The sequence below is a fragment of the Gymnoscopelus microlampas genome, assembly GCF_963454915.1.
Source record: "Gymnoscopelus microlampas genome assembly, chromosome: 20".
Taxonomy (NCBI): domain Eukaryota; kingdom Metazoa; phylum Chordata; class Actinopteri; order Myctophiformes; family Myctophidae; genus Gymnoscopelus; species Gymnoscopelus microlampas.
The window spans coordinates 22,106,527-22,126,657 of NC_139957.1; the positions used below are offsets into that span (position 1 = coordinate 22,106,527).

Sequence of the window (20,131 nt, forward strand, 5' to 3'; positions counted from 1 at the left end):
AATGAACCAAAAATAAATGAGCTCTATAGCCTAACATAAAATAGTATTCTGTATGCAAAGCTAGAAAGGTTAGTTGCTTGAGGTGAATTTAAAGGTCAACTCATTTGTCACCCTTATTTTGTAGTATTGCTCCCAGTGTTTACTGTCTGCATAGTTACTTTTACCTGCCTTAACCAGTCTTGTAATTTTGTCAGTGTTTCCACCTGTGTCCTCCTAGTCCCCCAGCCTATCCCAGTGTTGATTGTCAGTTGAGTTCACCTGTGTCCTGTTAATCCCTGTCTATTTAAGCCCTGTGTTTGCATTGTGTTTTTGTTGGTCTGTAGACCTTTGTCATGTGAGGTTTTTAGTCGTTGTTCTTTGTGCTCAAGAATCTTGGACAAGTGATTTTGGATAAGAACCTCTCGCCAGAGCAGGATGCACAGCACGCCCTGTCTGTAGTGCTTTCCTCGTAGTGCTTGGTCTACCAACCCCTCCACTACTACCCAGGGGTGCAATGCTCAGTGGACGCGGTTGCACGGCGTGCAACCACTTATTTGGCCAGGGGGGACGCGCAGGCACATGCACGGATGTGCACGCGCGTGCACGCGAGGTGCACGAGCGTGCATGCAAGAATGCGTCCCACTCGATCCGTGCGCCGAGCGAGTACCTGGCTACTTAGCATATCAATAGCGCAGCTCGTCAGCTGTGTTCAACTACGTCCTCACATACACTGTATATAAGATTGTAGGTGTCATCTTTCTCACCCTCGTCTCAAACTCTGTCTACCCCCGTATCTCCATCCCGCCCTCCTCTCCTCTGTCTCACCCTGACTCACTCAACCCCCCTCCCGACACACACACACACACACACACACACACACACACACACACACACACACACACACACACACACACACACACACACACACACACACACACACACACACACACACACACACACACACACACACACACACACACACACACTGCCTCCTTTCTCAGTGCGCTTGTTTTTTTTCTCCTCAAAATAAAGTAGTTCAAGTAAACAAGTTTGCTTTTGTGTTTGTGTGTACAACAATGTCTTTAATTGAATTAACTTAAACTAGAAAAGTAAATACAAACTAAATTAACTATGTAACATTTAAAACATTGTTTGTTTGTTGTTTGGAACATGTATGCGCATGCGCGGGAGGGTGCGCACGTGCACGTGTCGTGCGCGTGCATGTGACGTCATTAAAATAGAGTGCAACCACTTCCCAAATGAGCATAGCATCACTGCTACTACCCCTGCTGTAACCAGAGTGTCTGCCATTCCAGAGCCCTTGAATCGCTTGTAGATGGCATAGATGTACTGTAGGACATCAGCTGGTGGAAAGGTACGAGGATTGGGAGGATGTCCTTGAACATTTCTGGATTCTCTGCCTTGAGCTCAGTGAGCGTCTTGCAGGTGGGCAGGTCACCAACAAGAAAGGAGAATGGAATATTCTTCTGCCACATGGCCTCCACATGTTTCACCATGATGTCATTCACCACTGACTTACTTGAAGGTTCATTGTATGTTGTGTGGTAATAAGGCTTGCTCTTGTTGGGTGGTGGATGACAGCAGGACTGGGCACCACTGTATCCTGGAACTCGCTGCTCTTCAGGTGGTGGTCTTGTACCATGATTGTCTACACGAGACAGTGCATGTATCACAGAGCGAGCACACTGCGGAGCTCTGCTATCAACCTGGGAGTAAATGTCCATGGCATGACAAGGAGTAAAGATCTGGTAGACACTCTGCACAAGAGCGGTGTCTGCATCAGCTTTGCAGACACACTGCTCCTCTATGACCATTGGGCTCTGATGGATGTGGAGGCATCAGCAACCTGCCCACACGAGATCGCAGACAGCAAGCCAGCTATCGTGATCATCGACAATGACGACTTCAAGATTGACACTATGACAGGTGACTCTACAGCAGTCCATCGAACAAATGTCATGTACATGCAGCCAGAGAGCTATGAAAAGAAACCAGGCGAAGAGACTGCTGAAACGCTCACCAAGAAGAAGGAAATCTCTGCACAGCTAAAGCAGAAGTGTGCGGAACTGACAAAGGTTTGCCAGTACAGATGCCCCCCCTGGTAGCAAGAGTGAGTCACCTGCTTGTCCCAGGGTAGATCCACCAGTGGATGGGTCAGCTCCGCAGCGTGCTCGCTCTGTAATACATGCACTGTCTCGTGTAGACAATCATGGCAGAAGACCACCACCTGAAGAGCAGCGAGTTCCAGGATACAGTGGTGCCCAGTCCTGCTGTCATCCACCACCCAACAAGAGCATGCCTAATTACCGCACAACATACGATGAACCTCCAAGCAAGTCAGTGGTGAATGACATAATGGTGAAACATGTGGAGGCCATGCGGCAGAAGAATATTCCATTCTCCTTTCTTGTTGGTCACCTGCCCACCTACAAGACGTTCACTCAGCTCAAGGCGGAGAATCCAGAAATGTTCAAGGACATCCTCGTAACTTTCCACCAGTTGATGTCCTACATCTATGCCATCTACAAGCGATTCAAGGGATCTGGAATGGCAGACGCTCTAATGTCCAAGATTCTTGAGCACAAAGAACAACAACTAAAAACCTCACCTCACATGACTACAGACCAACAAGACCACAGTGCAAACACAGGGCTTAAATATACAGGGATTAACAGGACACAGGTGAACTCAACTGACAAAATCACAAGACTGGTTAGACAAGGCAGGTAAAAGTAACTAGGCAGACAGGACACACTGCGAGCAATACTACAAAATAAGGGTGACAAATGAGTTGACCTTTAAATTCACCTCAAGCAACTAACCTTTCTAGCTTTGCATACAGAATACTATTTTATGTTAGGCTATAGAGCTCATTTATTTTTGGTTCATTATGAAAATGTGATGGGATGAACTGGACACCATATTCTCAGTAGCCTACCCTATTTAATGGGAAACCGCAAATCAGCAACTGCTGTTTACACACAAACATTGACTTTATTGACCTCAGAGATTACATCTGTGTACTTATACTGTATATTATTCAACTCATCATGAGCAGAGCTTTCATTTGAGCCTAATATGAAGGCTCTGTGACGATTTTGAAAAAACTCCCTTTTGGAGCTCATAATTGGCAGCCATCTTGCATTTGAAGGTCGACAATAGGTCAAATCATTATAAACACCATATATGTATTCCTTGACCAAAATAAGCTCTGAAACCATGTATTGTGCATCATTGTAGGTCAAACCATTAAAAAGTTCATTTTCACGGCAGCCATTTTGGATTTTGGTCTCCCACAAATTTTCCCCGCCGTTTAAAAAAATACACCCCGGCTAAATTTGTTTAATAACCCTCCTAGATGACAAATCCATTGAGAAACGGACCTTCGCTCTCCACGGTCACGGAAGTGCCATAAATGACCCAACTACTTGGTGGGAATTATCAGCTCAAAGTTTGGGAAGAGAATAAGAAATGTTTAAATTGGACATGCAATGTCACAGTAGGTTCCTAAAATTCCTCTGGGCACTAAACCGATTATTTAGATAAAATTGTTATCTTCTATTGATTCATTGATGAATCATTTCACCCCTAATGCAAACATGGCCAGAGATGAGTGAGCACTGTGTTTAACTACTTACAGTAAAGTACTCTTGATGAGGTTGTGGTGCGTGTTTCCCAGGTGGTGCAACAGCAAAGGAAATGTTCGAACGGCCGCAGCCCTCACCACCTCATCTTGGCTCTGCAGTGCTTTGGAAAACACGCACACGCGCCATGTCTCACACACACCCTGATGCAGCAGGGCCAGTAGTGTCACACACTCTGCCTGAATCTGAGAAGCTGGAGAGAAACAGGGGGCTCTATTTTACCATTTTGCGTGGAACTGGTTCTGGATCGCACCACAAACATCAACATATAAGGCATCAGGCATACTGTATCTTAACCACTTAAAACCTATATACTGTACTTAGATGACTCGAGTTCTCTATACTAGGCACTGGTTGAAGGCCTAAAATTAATTATCTGTGGCTGAGACATGAGTGTGTATACATGTACAATAAAACACATTTAGACATTACAATACATTATTACTCTAATAAAGCTTACATTTTCACCCCAGGCAATTGCTGTTTGAGAATTTGTGGCAATGGTACTCACAGTAGCAGGGGGCCAGTCTCTGAGCAAGGGTAGGCAGACTGGAAGGGAACCCCGCATTCCTATAGGCTGAGACAGACTTGTGCTCACACACCCACGGCAGAGACAGCATGGCACACACCCGCCGCTGGAGCCCTTCTTCGCCCTGACAGCTCACTGCATATGTGCGCACATAGGTGCACACATTGGAGAGAGAGAAAAGGTAGCAGGTCTTACATACAAAATGTGTTTTACAAAAGGAGCTTTGTATACAGGATGTGCAATCTGCACATTCGGACTAAGAGTGCACAACAAACACCGTACCTACGTGGAAGAAAGTCAACAGGTATTTTTTTTCCTAGGCTGTTTTAATTGAGCCTCAAAGTATCCATTCATGATAAATTAATGAATCAATATTGAGACAGTCTCTGAGCTATATAGAGATACATTTCCTTCCCCATAAATCTTCATCTATGTAGGACTGTAAGGAAAGTGTCATAGAGGTTAGGCTATGGCTAAAATCATGCATTGTGCCTCTGACTGTCTGGAGAAATGTTATATTATTATGGAATGAAGGTTAGCTTGAAAAAATAGCATGGAATAGTGTGTGTGTATGTGTGTCTGGGTGTATGTGACCTTACTTGACAGGTAGAGGAGGGAGTCCAGTACCCTGACAGTGTGTTTGACAGCCGACTGTGTAAGGGCGTGATCCGTTTCTGGTTTAAGCCCTCCTTCTAATATTGATTGACAGCTCTTCAGGGCCCTGCCCAAAGTCTCAGTAGAAACCCACAGGAGAGAGGACGGCCTGATGTAGAGAAAAAGAAAAGAACACAATACAAATATTGGCCCAGCACAGGTTACACCCTGCTGACACCTGGCACTATTAAGAAAATGTGCATTAGAAAATGTATTCATTTTTCGTTATGTTTTCCCCCTGTCTGTTATAAATGAGAAAAAAAAATAAAACAAGTTATCACAAGTTTTTTCTGAATGCTGAGTGCCAAGAACGAGTTATCACGAGTTAAAAACATAAATAAATAAATACATCTTTTTTTGGAAAAGAATGTTCAGAACTCAATATATCGTGATCCGAAGATTTGCTGCTCCATTCACTTCTTGTTTAATTTATTACTGAAAAAGGCTCCTGAGCACTTTTCTTTTACTTTAAAAAAATTGCTGGCATAGTATGAACATATTTTTTTATTTCTTTGGCACTGAGAGAGATAATGTGAGAATGGATGGGTGGATTTTAGTGTAATGTGGCAGGTTTGACTTTGATCCAGAGAGATGATTAACTTTTTGATCCAAAAGGTGAAAGAAAGGACACTGTCAAAATCAAGGTCATGGTCAAAAATACATAATCACTCATATTCCAGGTGGAAATGGCATAAATATTTCATACGTTGTATACTGAAGGACACAGTATATTTGACTTGTTGTATATTTGATTACATAAATCTCCTAGGGCCATTGTTGTGCCATATAAGTAAGCATCGCCGAGCCATGAGGTCCACAGGGCAGGAGCCTATCTCCTGTTTCTGCAGGGTGAGGCAGCTTGATGTACAAGTACACCCCCTGGACATGACGCTGGTATGTCACAGGGACTGACCCCCAATCTAACCATTGATGCCGAGTGCCAAGCAGGGAGGCACTAGAACCCCGACCTTCCAGTCTCAGGGCGGACACTCTAACCACAAGGCCACTGTGCTTGTCTTGTGCCATAAACGTAGGGCTGTCACGATTACAAATTTTATTTGACGATTAATTATCACTCAAATAATTGCAATTAACGATTTAATTGTGTTTCTGTCGTTGAAAATGTATGGCACATTATGAATAAAAATTACATTTATGTTTGGCTTTTAGCTTTCATAAACAAAAGTTGCACAGGGCAGATATGGCACATATTTAATTACTTTATACTTAAAAATAAACATTAATAGTGGAAATAGCCGATCTATAAGCTCAAAACACTTCGCATCGTGACGCGGTTTGAGATAATAGATCTGCTATTTCCACTATTTTTGACATTTTAAAAAAAATATATGACTTTTTAACATGGAATTGATTATGACGATTATGCAAAAATAATTGCGATTAGACGATTATGTAAAAATTGTGACAGGCCTACATATACGGTACCTTTATAATTCTTATGCATATTTTCCTATGGTTTTATATGGTCATTAAGTATTTTATGTATTTCTTTACAAGTGTAATCAAAGTAAGCTTGCATAAAATAATTTCACTCACTCTTTTAGAAAAGATGGAAAGACAAAAGAGGGAAAGACAAAGGCAGAGCGACTGAAGGAAAAAGAAGCATTATGCAAGTGACCTGGTGGGCGAGGAGCAGAGGGCAACCAGGTGCAGGATGAGGGCCAGCCCCTCCAGAGCAGAGAGGGTCTGGAGGGCCCGGGGGTCACCACTCTCAGAGTTCAGAGAGGTCAGGAGCTCTTCCAGACGGTTGTTCAGCAAAGTCCAAACCTTGCTCCGCACACGCATGTCCCTGTAGACACAGACAGACATGACACAACACTAATCTGTCAGCAGTGGCACTACTGCCTTAAACATGTAATGCTGTTGTTAGAAGGAATAAACACAGAAGCACCCGGGAGGAAGTGGATTAAGAAAGGGGAGGAGCCAAACTGAGTTCCTGTTTTACACAAAAAAGGAGGTGGTGCCCCCAGAGGCAAAAACAGAGGGGGTGGGGGGATCATCTATATTTTTTCTTTTTTAAATGGGTTCCCAGATTGGAACAACACAAACAGACGCACAATACAATGACAGAAACACACACATAAACACAACGGTACACAAATAAATGTCTCAGTCCCTAATTTGCATACCACAAAGTGACTTGGACAGTCCATTGTGCGAGTGGCCATCAGGCCCCATATGACCTGCACTCTCTGTTACTGACTAATTGTCTTTAGCACACCCGAGTAAACAACGTTTTCATAGCTGTAAGAAAAATTCTGATACACACGACTATCTGGGGGAAAAAAGGGGACAAAATATGTAAAAACTTATTTTGGTTTCAGTTCAGTTTAAAGTTTTAACACTTATATACTGTGCTATACTGACACTTGCGGTGGTTGATAAGAAGGTTAACTTTGTTGGGGAAAGGTTAAGTTAACTCACATTGGTGGCACCCTTTGCGTTTTGCTGACCGAGGGGCTAACCGGTAAGCAAGGTCTTTTAGCAACTGTCTCCCCTTCCTCCAACTCCTGCATCACAACGGCAACCTCGGCCTTGAGCGCGACATGGAGAAACCCCTCTGCACACTGTACAACACAAACATCAGATCAGGGGTGTGATACAGAAATTCGGGGTTTGTGTAAATGAGGTAGACACACACACACACACACACACACACACACACACACACACACACACACACACACACACACACACACACACACACACACACACACACACACACACACACACACACACACACACACACACACACACACACACACACACACACACACACACAGATATTAATGCCACATTACCTACGAAAGAGTCTATCAATGTTTCAGTACAGTGAAGAGGGAAATGACACACAGAAAGAGAATGCAATGCAACGCTACCTCAGCCTGATTCTCTGTTCCTACAGTGTGCGCCAGCGCCTCACACACCTCAGTGACTCTCGGCCTCCATAACAATGCAGCGCTCACGTAATCCGGGACAACGGACAAGAGGAAATCAAAGACCAGACAGAGAGATTGGCTGACCTCTGCCCCCAGCCTTTGGCCTGCCCCTCCCAGAGTACACACACATTCTAGCAGCTGCATGGGCTCAAACCCCAGCGTGTGTGTGTGTGTGGCACCAAGGCACTGGAATACACACCGAGTCAGGTTGAGGAGCTGTCCTTCATAAGGCTTTTGGTGGTCTAGCTCTGTTTGCGTTTGTGTGTGCGTGTAGCAGTGTGTTTCCAGCAGATGGAGGTAAGATGCGAAGAATTCCTGGCCCTGCCTTTCAGGAAACCCTTCCAGCTCCACCAATCGCCTCAGCAGCACCATGGAAGACTTCCTCAGCCTCACATTGCCGTTGGCCAGTAAAGAGCACGCCGTTTCCCAGGCCACTCCGATGTCACTACGAGACACCCCTCCTCTCAGAGTGTCAGTCAGAACACTGAGCGTCACTGCAACCAGTGACTCCAAGGCAGCGGGTGAGGACAGCGCCAGGGGAGAGGGGGTGAGGTAGGTGGACTGGCACGTAGCGGGCGTACAAGTGAAATACTCAAGTGTTACAGGCCACAGACTCTGCATGTGAGAGTCAACCGTGTGTCTGTATCCCGCCAACATGGAAACATGCTTGTAGAGAACGCTGCTGAGGTCCTGGACCAATCGGAGCAGCTCCTCAACAAGGCGGTGGTAGATGACTGGTCCCCGGGCTCTGAGCATGTGCAGTAAGGAGCAGATCACAGCGGACACCGACACATGGACGACGTCACACTCTGGAGCTGCAGCCACTCGGAGCAACCTCCCCACCACCCACCTACTGAACTCTGCAGCAGAGGGAATTGTAAACAAAACATAGTATACTTTTTAGCTTTATGGTGAATGTTGCAGGTTAGCAAGGAATAAGATAATATATGTTATGATTAAAAGACCACCATAAAATGAATAAACAGACTTTACTGTCCTTGATGGACAGGATATACCGTGGGGAAATAAGACTCAACAAATGAACACAAAACAGGCCAAAAACGTATGTAATGTAAGGAATACATTTTCAACTAGTCTATAATAGTTCACACTGTATGACGTAGTCGTAGGCATAACAATTCTCACCGGTGCAACTCTGCATAGTGTCTGCGTACACAGCAGGTGGGCACGGGCAGGCAGGGTGGGCGAACATCAGATATGACGATTTGATTATGTGCTTGAGAAAATCCAGCAGCATCACACAGGGGGGTTCGGAAGTAGACTTCTTACTCAGGCCGAGTGCGACTGTGAGAATACATACATCAGCATATCAAATTAGATGATTCCTAAATCCTTATACGAACCTGGTTCGTATAAAGATTAAGTAGACTGCAGTAGACTTAAAGGCTACCAATATGTAGGGCATTTAATTTACATTAAAAAAGCACACAAAAGACGACAGCATTATAACTGTAATTAACATCAGGTGGTGTGACACTGCAGGGTTTCATTTACCCTGATGTTAATGTTGTTGTCTTTTGTGCCTCACGCGATTATTATTATAACCTTGGACCAAGACTGATGGAGATTAACGTTTTAATGTCCAAGGTAATTAAAGCCAAGCTGACCAAAGAGGGCATTCACAACCGAATAACTGTGTAAGAATTGTGCACTTCTCTGGAACACTTCTCATGCCACACTCACCGATATCCACATCTGTAAGAATTCCGTCAATAAACTGACAGAGGATCTGTCGAGGTTTCAGTACCACCTGGTCGTAGTCGACATCACTGGCACTGCAAACACCAAAATAATACATTTTGATTAAAACCGTGGTTCTCAAAGTGGAGTCCAGGGACCCCCAGGGGCCCTTGATGGGGTTCCAGGGGGTCCCCAGCCAAATTAATAGTTAAGAACCAAATTGACCCTTATGTGTGTGTAACTTTGAGTGTCCATTAGTGCACTCAGAGTTACATTAACACTGATGATGATACTTCAGTGTAGATTGAACCCCCCCCCCCCCCCCCCCCACCCCAGGGACTGGTTTTGAGTCCCTGGCATATCTTTAAAAATGGGGGTCCGTGGGCTAATATCATATGTGTCAATTTGGGGGTCCTTGACCCGAAAAAGTTTGAGAACCACTGGTCTAGTAAGTTTCTGGAAAACATATATACACAACAAATGAAGTCACTCATGCTGAGCCTATATAGCTTGCTGGCTAACTTTAGCCGGCTGGTCACCTCGAGAGCTCCTGGAGAGCAGGTATCATCGCAGACATTTCCAGACGTTCCATTTTTAGGACAGGGGGGAGAACGTCTTACTCGCGTCACCAGCCTTTTATGTGAGGGATGTTTCGGGTTAATTAGGACCCTTTCCACGTCTTCCCAGTGGAGCCTTTCGAACGCTTTCGCTCCAAAATGACGTGGTTTGTGTTTTGATACGGCGACCGACGAGGTTCACTCTACTGCTGCTCAGCGTTGCCAGGTTCTGCGAGAGAAATAAAGCAACTAGGTCTATGAAAACAAGCCCAAAAGAAAGGTGATTTTGATAAATACATTAAATAATTTAAACATTTTAACATCACAAATCTTGTAAGGGGGGGGGGTCCCTGGCACAAAATACTTCTGATAGCGGGGTCTGTGGACAAATACATTTCAATTTGGGGGTCCTTGACATGAACATGTTTAAGATCCTCTTGTTTAAACAACATTAGGCAACTAGTCCTCAACTACACAGAAACAAGCCCCCCAGATCGTGTACCGACACCGCAACTACAAGCAACTTACCAGAAAAACAAGCCCAAACTCGCTTATAATAAGCGAACATGGCAACGCTGACGGCGACCGACGAGGTTCACTCTACTGCTCCAGCACGTTGCGTTCAAGTTCAGAAGTCTGTAGTGCAGCCAGCCAGCAGGCAATGGTCCATCGCAGCCCAAACCAATGTAGTATTAATCACAGTATAAATTACAATTATTGTTGTTTAACTGGTCTGATAACAGCCATGTCTAATTACATGCTAAAGGGGGTAAAGCATTTGTGCAAAATGTGCACTCTCCAATTAAGAAGCTAAAGTGGTAGTACTCTTTCAATCAGTGTAACCTACTCAGGACAAAAACACGAAAAAACTAGGTCCTTTCCAATCAAACCTATGTTTACTAAAGCTTTTCAAGGCACAAGCCAGAGTTGTCTCTTATGTAATCAAAACTAGGTATAACATGATTAGCAGCAAATTAATGGTTAAACAGAAATGTAAAGCCATATATGGCTTTAAATACATATATGTTTGGAAAGTGAACATTTAAATGGGGTGTGATTTTGTTCAAATAATTGTCAAATAAATTGCTCTATATTCCAAATTTCATTGCTATAAGTATTTGTTCAGTAATAGGGTCTCCCCATCTCTCCACCTTTATTAAACAGAAAATACATTTTCAGGCCAGGATACCAATTCCATCCAATCAGGAGAGAGAGAACAGAATTGAACAGAATACAGGATAATCAAGTGAAATTGGAAGCTGATAAATGGGTTCTCTCTTGATTGGATGAAATATGACCAGAAAATCTATTTTCTTTTTAAAGACCTGGAGAAACTTGTAACTGAACAAACACTCTAGAAATGATTACTATCAGTATAGAGCTTTAACTTTTTTTAAACAACCAAGTTTTGTTTTAACCTAAATTAATATCACAAACAGCACCTTTAACGAAAATGATTTACTTTACTTCCCAAGTATTCAAGGAGACAGTGAGGAGATGTGTGACAAACCATAAATGTAATAGATTCACTTTAATTATTAAATAACAATACATTAAACACATTTGAAACGCATGAAGTGTCACAGAAAGAACAGGTGTGCATATCATTATTCATATTCTGTATCTCCTTCGCTGCTTATATTTGGCAGGTCAAAAGCTGAGTTCTCATACTGGTACATTATATCACATGGTGAAGACGCAATTAGCAGCTTATCTTAAAAAAATCACAGACAACAGCAAAAGGACCGTCCAGAAGCAGTAATTTTCTAACTTGATATAAAGTCATCATTTGGAATGACTGGGTAAAGAAACTCAATATGACATCTTTGACCAAAAAAGTGGTCAAAGACAGTGAGGGCGGTTGACAAAAATCTTTATCTCAGAGACGAGTGGTGATGAAATGCAAAATAAAGGAGTAAATGTTGAAATGCATTAGTCCTCGCAGGCGGTTCGGTTCAGTCCTGATTGGTTCAACTGTCGGCCCTCTTCATCCCGCGGCCCATGAGGCAGGCGAAAACAGTCAACACCATCTTGGGTTTCACTTCCACCAGGTCATCAGGCAATGCATAGACACGCGCTCCCATCTTACGGGCCACAGAGATAGCATACCTGCGAGAGAGAGAGAGCAAGTGAGAGAAAGAGAGAGACAGACAGGCAGGCAGGCAGGCAGGCAGGCAGGCAGGCAGGCAGGCAGGCAGGCAGACAGACAGACAGACAGACAGGTAAGGAGAGACAAAGAGACAGAGGTGAAGGCCATATTTTCCCTCTGCTGTCAATGTACTGTAGATGGCTTTAGTTGAGTGTGATCTGATCGGTGGTCATATTATTTACTTGGCATTGTTGAGTTTCTCCGCGTCACTCAGCACTCCTTCCTCTCCTCTCTTCACCATCTCCTCTCTAACTGCACCGGGAGCAATGGTGTCAATCAGATCAATCACTGGTAGACTGGTGCTGATCAGCTTGTCCTGAAGACAACAGAGAAAAATCAACACATACACACCCATTATTACACAGAGACAGAGACAACAACGACATAAACAGAGAGAGAGACCAGAATGAATGTGTGTGTGGCACGCACGCACGCACGCACGCACGCACACACACACACACACACACACACACACACACACACACACACACACACACACACACACACACACACACACACACACACACACACACACACACACACACACACACACACACACACACTTCTTGCTTCTTGTTTTTGTTTTTGTCTTGTATTGCAACAGTACTTTTTTCTTTTTCTACTCTTTACCTGTAACTCACCTTAACTGCTGTCTCTGCCTCTGGGCGACTCCCCGCGGGATAATAAAGATATCTATCTATCTACATACACACACCTTGAAGCTGCTGATCTGCGTGTCCTTGTGACCTTCGCGCAGGGTGGAGTTAACCCAGTTAAGGATGATGTGATCTCCCACTTTTTCGCCATCTCCAAGATCTGACAACACCAGCAGTGTGTACCTATAGTACAGTATCACACACACACACGGACACACGCACGCACGCACGCACGCACGCACGCACGCACGCACGCACGCACGCACGCACGCACGCACGCACGCACGCACGCACGCACGCTCGCACGCACGCGCACACACACACACACACACACACACACACACACAGCTAAAATTAACCCTAATAAATAAACTGAATACTGCAAAAGGAAGTGCAACATTGTTTATTCAGCAGGTGAGGAAAAGAAAAAGGGAAAGTAATGTGAAGCGAGGACAGAAGATCACATTTCAGTTAGGCATGTCAAAGATACGAGTAGGTTCAATTCACTTCAGGAAGTAGATTTAATTAGTAGGATTTTGTCATTAAGCTACTGAAGTATATTTTCTGAGATACTTGTTGGCAGTTCAACCTAAAACCTATGGCTATTAAACCAATCAAACCAGTAAACAAAGCCAGGATTCTGGCCAGCATATTGACTGGTCGGGCCCTTAGCGAGCTTCAAGAAATTACAGAAAGAGATGCAGCATAATGATATAAGTTATCTGCTGTCTCTTGTATTGTCTACTGTACATGTGTTCTGCAATGTACAATTGCACCTGTATGAAAGCATTGTATAGTAATGTACAGTGTGTCTGTGAATATCGTCAGTATTACTCTATGAACTGTTGCTGCACTTCAAGGAAATTCCTTGAATATACTCATACACTTAAGTGTTTGTCATTGTGATTCTCACATGCAAATGAATTACTCTTTTCATTGATTTTTCAGATTGGTTGAATTGTATAGGAGGGAACCAAGAATGAATTGACTTTTGTCTCGATATGCATACCTTCTCATCAGTTGCCAGACTAGTGCAAGGGTGTGCATTGGGTTTCCCTCGTTGAGGTTTACTCCTCCAATGCCAACCAGTGAGAAGCGAGCCTCAGTCCTTCCCAGCTCCACAGCATAGTTGCAGTTCTCTAGCTAATGAAAATGTAGAAAATGAACATTAATCAAATTGTATATTTTAGTAAACTTTTACGTTCCTAATATTTTTCTTTTAGTCCATTACGTTTCTAATCCTTGCAACGCGTGTGTTTGTTGTGTGTGCATGTCTGTTTATGCATCTCTTCATGCAAGAAATGCATCCGCTACCAAACTTAAACCATTACATTCAGTTTATCACTCAGCACTCAGATTTATGACAGATGATAGTTACAGTACCCACCATTGCATCCTCTATAACAAGGTTGGTTGGCCTTCCCTTGCTATCAGAAAAGATCAGCATTGTTTTATTTCATTTTTTACAAAGCTTTGACTGGGAGTTTACCCCCTATTTAAATGTACTGTACATTATGGAGCCTATACCAAACACACTCCCAGGACTTTCTAATGCTTAAGGTCCTGCCTGTCTCCACAGACCTTCTTCATGTTAGCTCCCAGGACAGGGTAAGGTGGTCTATTGACTTTCCTCCAGTTCACTGGCACATTCACTTTCTCATAGAGCTGCAGAATCACAGAGGCATCACACAGGTCACTGTAAAAAGAAAGTAAACCAAATGTGCACAAAAACATACAGTAATTGTTAACAAGGTACTAACAAGTAACATAGCTATCAGATTGGATTAGATTAAGAAAATGTGTATACAATAAAAATACAACAATGTGAGTATCAGCTATTCAGCAACCTGACTGCCAGTGAAAATAAACAGTTGAGGGGAATCATTTGATGCTTCGGTCCTTAATGATGTTTTGGGCTTTCTTATTGGTGTGAGTGGTATACACATGTTATGAAGTTAGTAGTTCTGTGTCAGTTATACCAGTATAGATGGTTGACATATGGAGAGACGCCCAATGAGTTCATCCAGTTCCGGAAGGTTCTCTCTTCTCTGGACTCACCTAGAAAGGGACCAGATTATAATGAAAGAGTTTGTTATTTTTCTTCTTTTATCTCTCTCCTTTTTCTGTTCTGATTCAACGGTCACTTTCTGTAGCTTCTTGAGGCACACTGATATAAGACAGTGTTTTTTTTATCAACCTCTGAGCCAGTCCTTCTAGCTCTAGCGGGTGAAAGTAGTGACACTCACCTACTGTATAAAAAAGGCACATGACTGAAACATACAAAACATAAGTAGCATGTATGAAATATACCATAAAATAGAGGCCATCAACCAGTTAATAAACTAACCACATATTCACAATGCCTTGGCTTTGCTTACAGGTTTGTTTACTAGTTTGATGACTGCTTTTGTTACACTCCTCTGTCCTCACTTTCTGTCTCTTCACTGTCCTCTCTCAATACATCTCAGCCTTCATCAGGGTGGTGTGTCTCCAGTGTGTGTGTATGTGTTCACGTGCATGTGTTTGTGTGTGCCTTACTCACCCTCTATGACCGTAGTGTCTATGCCATTACTGTTAGACTTCTGCATTGCAGGGTGCATGTTGAACAGGTTGGCTACGAAGGCCAGGTTCAGTTTGCTGTTTCCAGATGTGACATCATGAGGGGAAACAAACTGCCTACAGTCCAGTCTGGCTGCCTGGCAGAGCATCAACTCAGCTCTGTGTTCCAAATCAGGATGCTACAAAGATGCATAAACACACATTATTTACAGTATATATGCACACATCTCTGGTCGAAACTGTTGACACCCTTGCATTTCATAATAAGACACGAGTACAATAACAGCTTGGCCACCCTGTCCATGTTTAGCTATATCAATAGTAATGCATAGTAACAAAGCCACACATACTGTCACAATGTGGTGTTCAATGGCAAAGCTGCATTATACAGGCTGGCTGCTTGTGGGCATACATGATTTTTATTGTGGCGTCTTCTTTACTTTGTGTCTACTTTGGGAAAATTGAAATTGTGATCTTTATAAATACTTCAACTACAAGTACAAAACACTTCACAAAAAGCATGTTGGTGTAACACATTCTCTGAAAAATATATTCTACATGCAAACCATAGATTAACCACAATGCATAGAGTCGTCACCTTGCTAAACTAAAGGCCTAAGTCATTTTTTGAGGAAAATTATATTTTTGCCTAAGTCAGCTCCTCATGACACTGGCCACCTCTGGCAAAATCGCCTATCTCCTAATTGAAAAGGATCATGCGGTTCCCTCCCCTTTTAGTATAATGGCCTATCTCCCTAGTGTGACTTAAGCCAAAATAGGCCAAAATGATTTTGACTTAGGCCCAAGTCAGGTTTAATCCTATTTAAACCTATTTAAATATCTTATGTTACTGTACATAACTGACAGACAGTGTTATTACTATTTTATTATTATTTATGTTAATAGTCATAATTTGTTATAAACGTTTTGGTTGAAATGATTAAGAAATATCATATAGTTTTTGTTTTGGATCAGTTTTAAAACCTATATACTGTAACTGTACTTTGTTGTACAAATAGCGAAAATAGCAGATCAACAAGTTCACAACGCGTCACAATGTGAGCTTGTAGATTTTTTTTTCTCCCCCAAAAATGTTATCTCTTATGCCTCTTATGCCCAGAATAGGGATGGTAGGGTTCATGTGGTTAGAGACAAGTCTACTGTAAACTCCCCTCTGCCTTGCCCCACCAATCTACCTCTCACAGAGGGGTTTTCCCTGCCCCCATTTGCTGAGAATGTGGGATAGCGAAAACCTGACACTTACATTCTAAAGCACCACCTTTGATTTGACTGGTGATAACATAAACATAATTGACACAATGAATTTACGGATTACAGAGAATTTTTAACAACTGAAATCTGGGAGAAAGTTAGAGGAGGTATACAATGAATGTGTATGAGAGACAGGGAGGCTGACAGTGGTGATGATGTACAGCTGGCAATCGTTCATGGCTGAATGTAGAAATGTTACTGCATACAGCATTATTATTATTAGGGCACTCGTCCTGGTGGAGATTTGTGCTCTATTAAACACATTTTTTTTTTGTGATGGTGAAAATCACATAAAGGTAATAAGTCAGAGATGTTTGTTTCATTTCCTTCAGAAGATTTAAGATTTTTTGAGATAACACACACATTTTTTGAGATAACACACACACAAGATATTTTTTCCAGAACTGTACTGCACTTAATTAGACAGTTTATTTGTCCGATTTACATGACAGGAACTTTAGAGACAGGGGTCACATGGGTATTAATTTGCTTGGAGTGCCAAGTGGGTACAAGGCAATAAATTTCAGTAGATGATAAGAGAGTCAGTTTACTGTAAATGCTATGACATTCTATCTTACTGTATCTGACAGCATGATAACAGATAAAGGTATAAATGTAATTTGAATTCCTGTAATAACTTCCTCATTGTATACTTGATTCTGTTTATAAGACTTACATTGAGGCCAGTCATATCGATGTCCACACTCATCTCAAATTCATCCTCTCCTTTGGGAGAGATCTGGTCCAGTAGGTGGAAATAGGCCCTGGAGTCCTACAACATTACATATAGCACATAATAAGTTTGTGTGTGTGTGTGTGTGTGTGTGTGTGTGCGTGTGTGTGTGCGTGCGTGCGTGCGTGCATACTGCATGGTACCTTGATGTCTTCACTAAAGTTACAGATTAGCTCTGTTCCTGCGTTTTGGAGGTGGTGGTTGACCCAACGAAGAAGCAACTCCTCAGGAGAGACAGACAGCAGGCGGTCCAGCTCCTCACCCTCTTGCAGCAGACCAATCAGAGCTAGATACATGCAAATAGGATTTCAATGTTAGCTCCAACTGTTTCTGGCAAGGTGAAAAGGCCTTTCAAAGCATAATAATGTTATTATTATTATTGTGGGGTCTAGCAACCACTGTTTTACCTTAAAAAAAGAATGACATTTTACACTACTCAACACTGTCAACACTATCAAAACCTTTAACACTACTAATACTTTAACACCTTTAAAACCTTTAACACCTTCAAAACCTTTAAAACCCTTAGATCCTTAAACCTTTAAAGCCTTTAAAAACTTTAGATCCTTAAACCTTTAAAGCCTTTAAAACCTTTAAAAGCTTTAGAAGCTTAAACCTTTAAAACTGTTAGAACCTTGAACCTTTAGAAACTTTAAAACCTTTAGAACCTTAAACCTTTGAAACCCTATAGAACCTTAAACCTTTAAAACCTTTAACACCTTTAAAAACTTTAAACACTTTAAAACCTTTAACATTACTTATACTTTAACACCTTTAACACCTTTTACACTTATAAAACTATTAATACTTAATACTATCAACATTCTTAGCGATCCAACAGTGTTTCTTCAGGAACAGTACTTTCTAGTTATTATTATTATTATTATTATTAGTAGTAGTAGTAGTAGTAGTAGTAGTAGTAGTAGTAGTAGTAGTAGTAGTAGTAGTAGTAGTAGTAGTAGAAGTAGTAGTAGTAGTAGAGAACAGGAGAGGGTAAAACACGGCACAGAACAGTGCCACACAAAAAAAGTGGTGAGTCGAATTATAAAGAACTAGAAAAAGTGCTCCTCGGAGCACAGGTCTCCGCCAGGTCAGGTAGTTTATTGTGGCCTCCTGGTGGCGCTATAATAGGCCAATGTGAAAAGGGTGCCATTTGTTCTTAGTTCTGCACGACAATCGGACACCGACTGCATTCATGATTTGAGGCATTTTGTTAAAAACACTTGTTTCGCTAAATTAGACCTGCTGGTGGCGCTATAACAGGGCAATGTTACATGGGTGGCATTTGTTCCTCAACATAGTGTGAATGTGCGTGCAAAGTTTGACCGCAATCGGATGATTTGCGGATTTTTGTTCAAAACAAGCCAATAATGCAAACTTTAGATGTCAATCTTAGCCAATCAGGATAGAATATGAAAAATCAAACACATCCGTCGTGATCACATGCCTATAGAGATCATGTGTACCGATTTGCGTGAAATTTGGATAAAATTGGAAGGAGTAGTATAAAATAATATGTTTTACATGAGTTGGCCTCCTGGTAGCGCTATAAAAGGCAGATGTGAAAAATGCAGGGCAAAGGTTTTTTGTTGACCTCTAGGGAGTGTGCATACAAAGTTTTACACAGATTGGTGCAGTTATAGGTAAAAACACGAATCGGCCTGTTATGGCGCCACCATGAGGCTGATTGGAAAAATTTCAAGTGGCATTTCTTCCTCGGCCTAATGGGAATGTGCGTGCAAAATTCCACGGAAATTGCATGCTGTGTTCATGATTTGAGGCATTTTGTTCAAAAGTACTCCTGCAAACTTTGGAAGACATTTTTAGCCAATCAGGATGGAATATGAGAAATCTGAAAGACCCATTTCGTTTAATGACTTTAGAGATACTGTGTACCGATTTGCGTGATTTTTGGAAGAAATCTGTAGGAGTACTGTCAAAAAATATGTTTTGCACAAATCGGCCTCCTGGTGGCGCTATAAAAGGCCGATGAGAAAAATTTGGGGCAGAGGTTCTGAATTGGCATCCAGGGAGTGTGTGTGCACACTGCACAGTTTTGCTGCGATCAAGAAAACGGTGCCAGAGATTAGCTGGTCACAGACGGACGGACGGACACACGGACACACACACGGACGGACGAACGGGGTGGAAAACATACTCTCTCGCCATGCCTTTCGGCCTGGCGGAGACAATAATAACAAAGTAAGTAAATGCAGTGTACATGACGAGTAAGCAGTCAATAAGTTCCCAAGGCCAATGCAAATATAATAGATGAGATGGGGAACCACTGTTCAATGCAAAATATATTTTAAGGCCTTCAAAAAAAACATTTAAATGTTTGTTTAGGCAGACACAAAATGGCAAAAAATATTACACATTACTCGGCAACGGATTTCGAGTATGAGTTGTCTGTAAGATCTTTAGCCACTTTTTTGTTCTTCTGCCTACACAAATGTTGCATAGGACACAGAACAGAACAGAACAGAACAGAACAGAACAGAACAGAACAGAACAGAACAGAATAGAATAGAATAGAATAGAATAGAATAGAATAGAATAGAATAGAGAATAGAAGCAGTCAGAAGTGAAAGTAAAAAATGAAAAGCAATGAAGTGCTTATCGTAAGCACTGCTTACAGTAAGAAGCAATACATAGAGTATGACTGAGTTTGATAGCGTGTGTGTCAGTAAGTGCATGCATGTGCTCAGCATGCCGTA

General features: G+C 42.3%; 2 protein-coding genes across 3 annotated transcripts in view; both read right to left on the reverse strand.

The window, feature by feature from the left end:
* atr (ATR checkpoint kinase) overlaps positions 1 to 10,204 on the reverse strand; it is a 36,520-nt gene extending 26,316 nt beyond the window's left edge. Inside the window, exons 1-9 of one of the 2 annotated variants that reach the window (XM_084045717.1) lie at positions 10,028 to 10,204; positions 9,492 to 9,583; positions 8,934 to 9,092; positions 7,728 to 8,647; positions 7,273 to 7,415; positions 6,467 to 6,637; positions 4,773 to 4,936; positions 4,156 to 4,308; positions 3,639 to 3,837 (exon numbers count right to left, since the gene is read on the reverse strand). In XM_084045717.1, the coding sequence (XP_083901843.1) occupies positions 3,639 to 3,837; positions 4,156 to 4,308; positions 4,773 to 4,936; positions 6,467 to 6,637; positions 7,273 to 7,415; positions 7,728 to 8,647; positions 8,934 to 9,092; positions 9,492 to 9,583; positions 10,028 to 10,080 (2,054 nt within the window). In that variant the 5' untranslated portion in view covers positions 10,081 to 10,204. Of the gene's footprint in view, positions 1 to 3,638; positions 3,838 to 4,155; positions 4,309 to 4,772; positions 4,937 to 6,466; positions 6,638 to 7,272; positions 7,416 to 7,727; positions 8,648 to 8,933; positions 9,093 to 9,491; positions 9,584 to 10,027 lie in introns of those variants that run through there. The other variant, XM_084045718.1, reaches the window with a different exon arrangement.
* Positions 10,205 to 11,935: 1,731 nt separating this feature from the next.
* Positions 11,936 to 20,131, reverse strand: part of LOC311036486 (plastin-1-like) — a 15,341-nt gene continuing 7,145 nt past the window's right edge. Inside the window, exons 9-17 of the mRNA XM_084045197.1 lie at positions 17,558 to 17,700; positions 17,358 to 17,453; positions 15,393 to 15,588; positions 14,830 to 14,908; positions 14,432 to 14,546; positions 13,860 to 13,993; positions 12,910 to 13,033; positions 12,377 to 12,510; positions 11,936 to 12,154 (exon numbers count right to left, since the gene is read on the reverse strand). Of these exons, the coding sequence (XP_083901323.1) occupies positions 12,016 to 12,154; positions 12,377 to 12,510; positions 12,910 to 13,033; positions 13,860 to 13,993; positions 14,432 to 14,546; positions 14,830 to 14,908; positions 15,393 to 15,588; positions 17,358 to 17,453; positions 17,558 to 17,700 (1,160 nt within the window). The 3' untranslated portion in view covers positions 11,936 to 12,015. The remainder of the gene's footprint in view (positions 12,155 to 12,376; positions 12,511 to 12,909; positions 13,034 to 13,859; positions 13,994 to 14,431; positions 14,547 to 14,829; positions 14,909 to 15,392; positions 15,589 to 17,357; positions 17,454 to 17,557; positions 17,701 to 20,131) is intronic.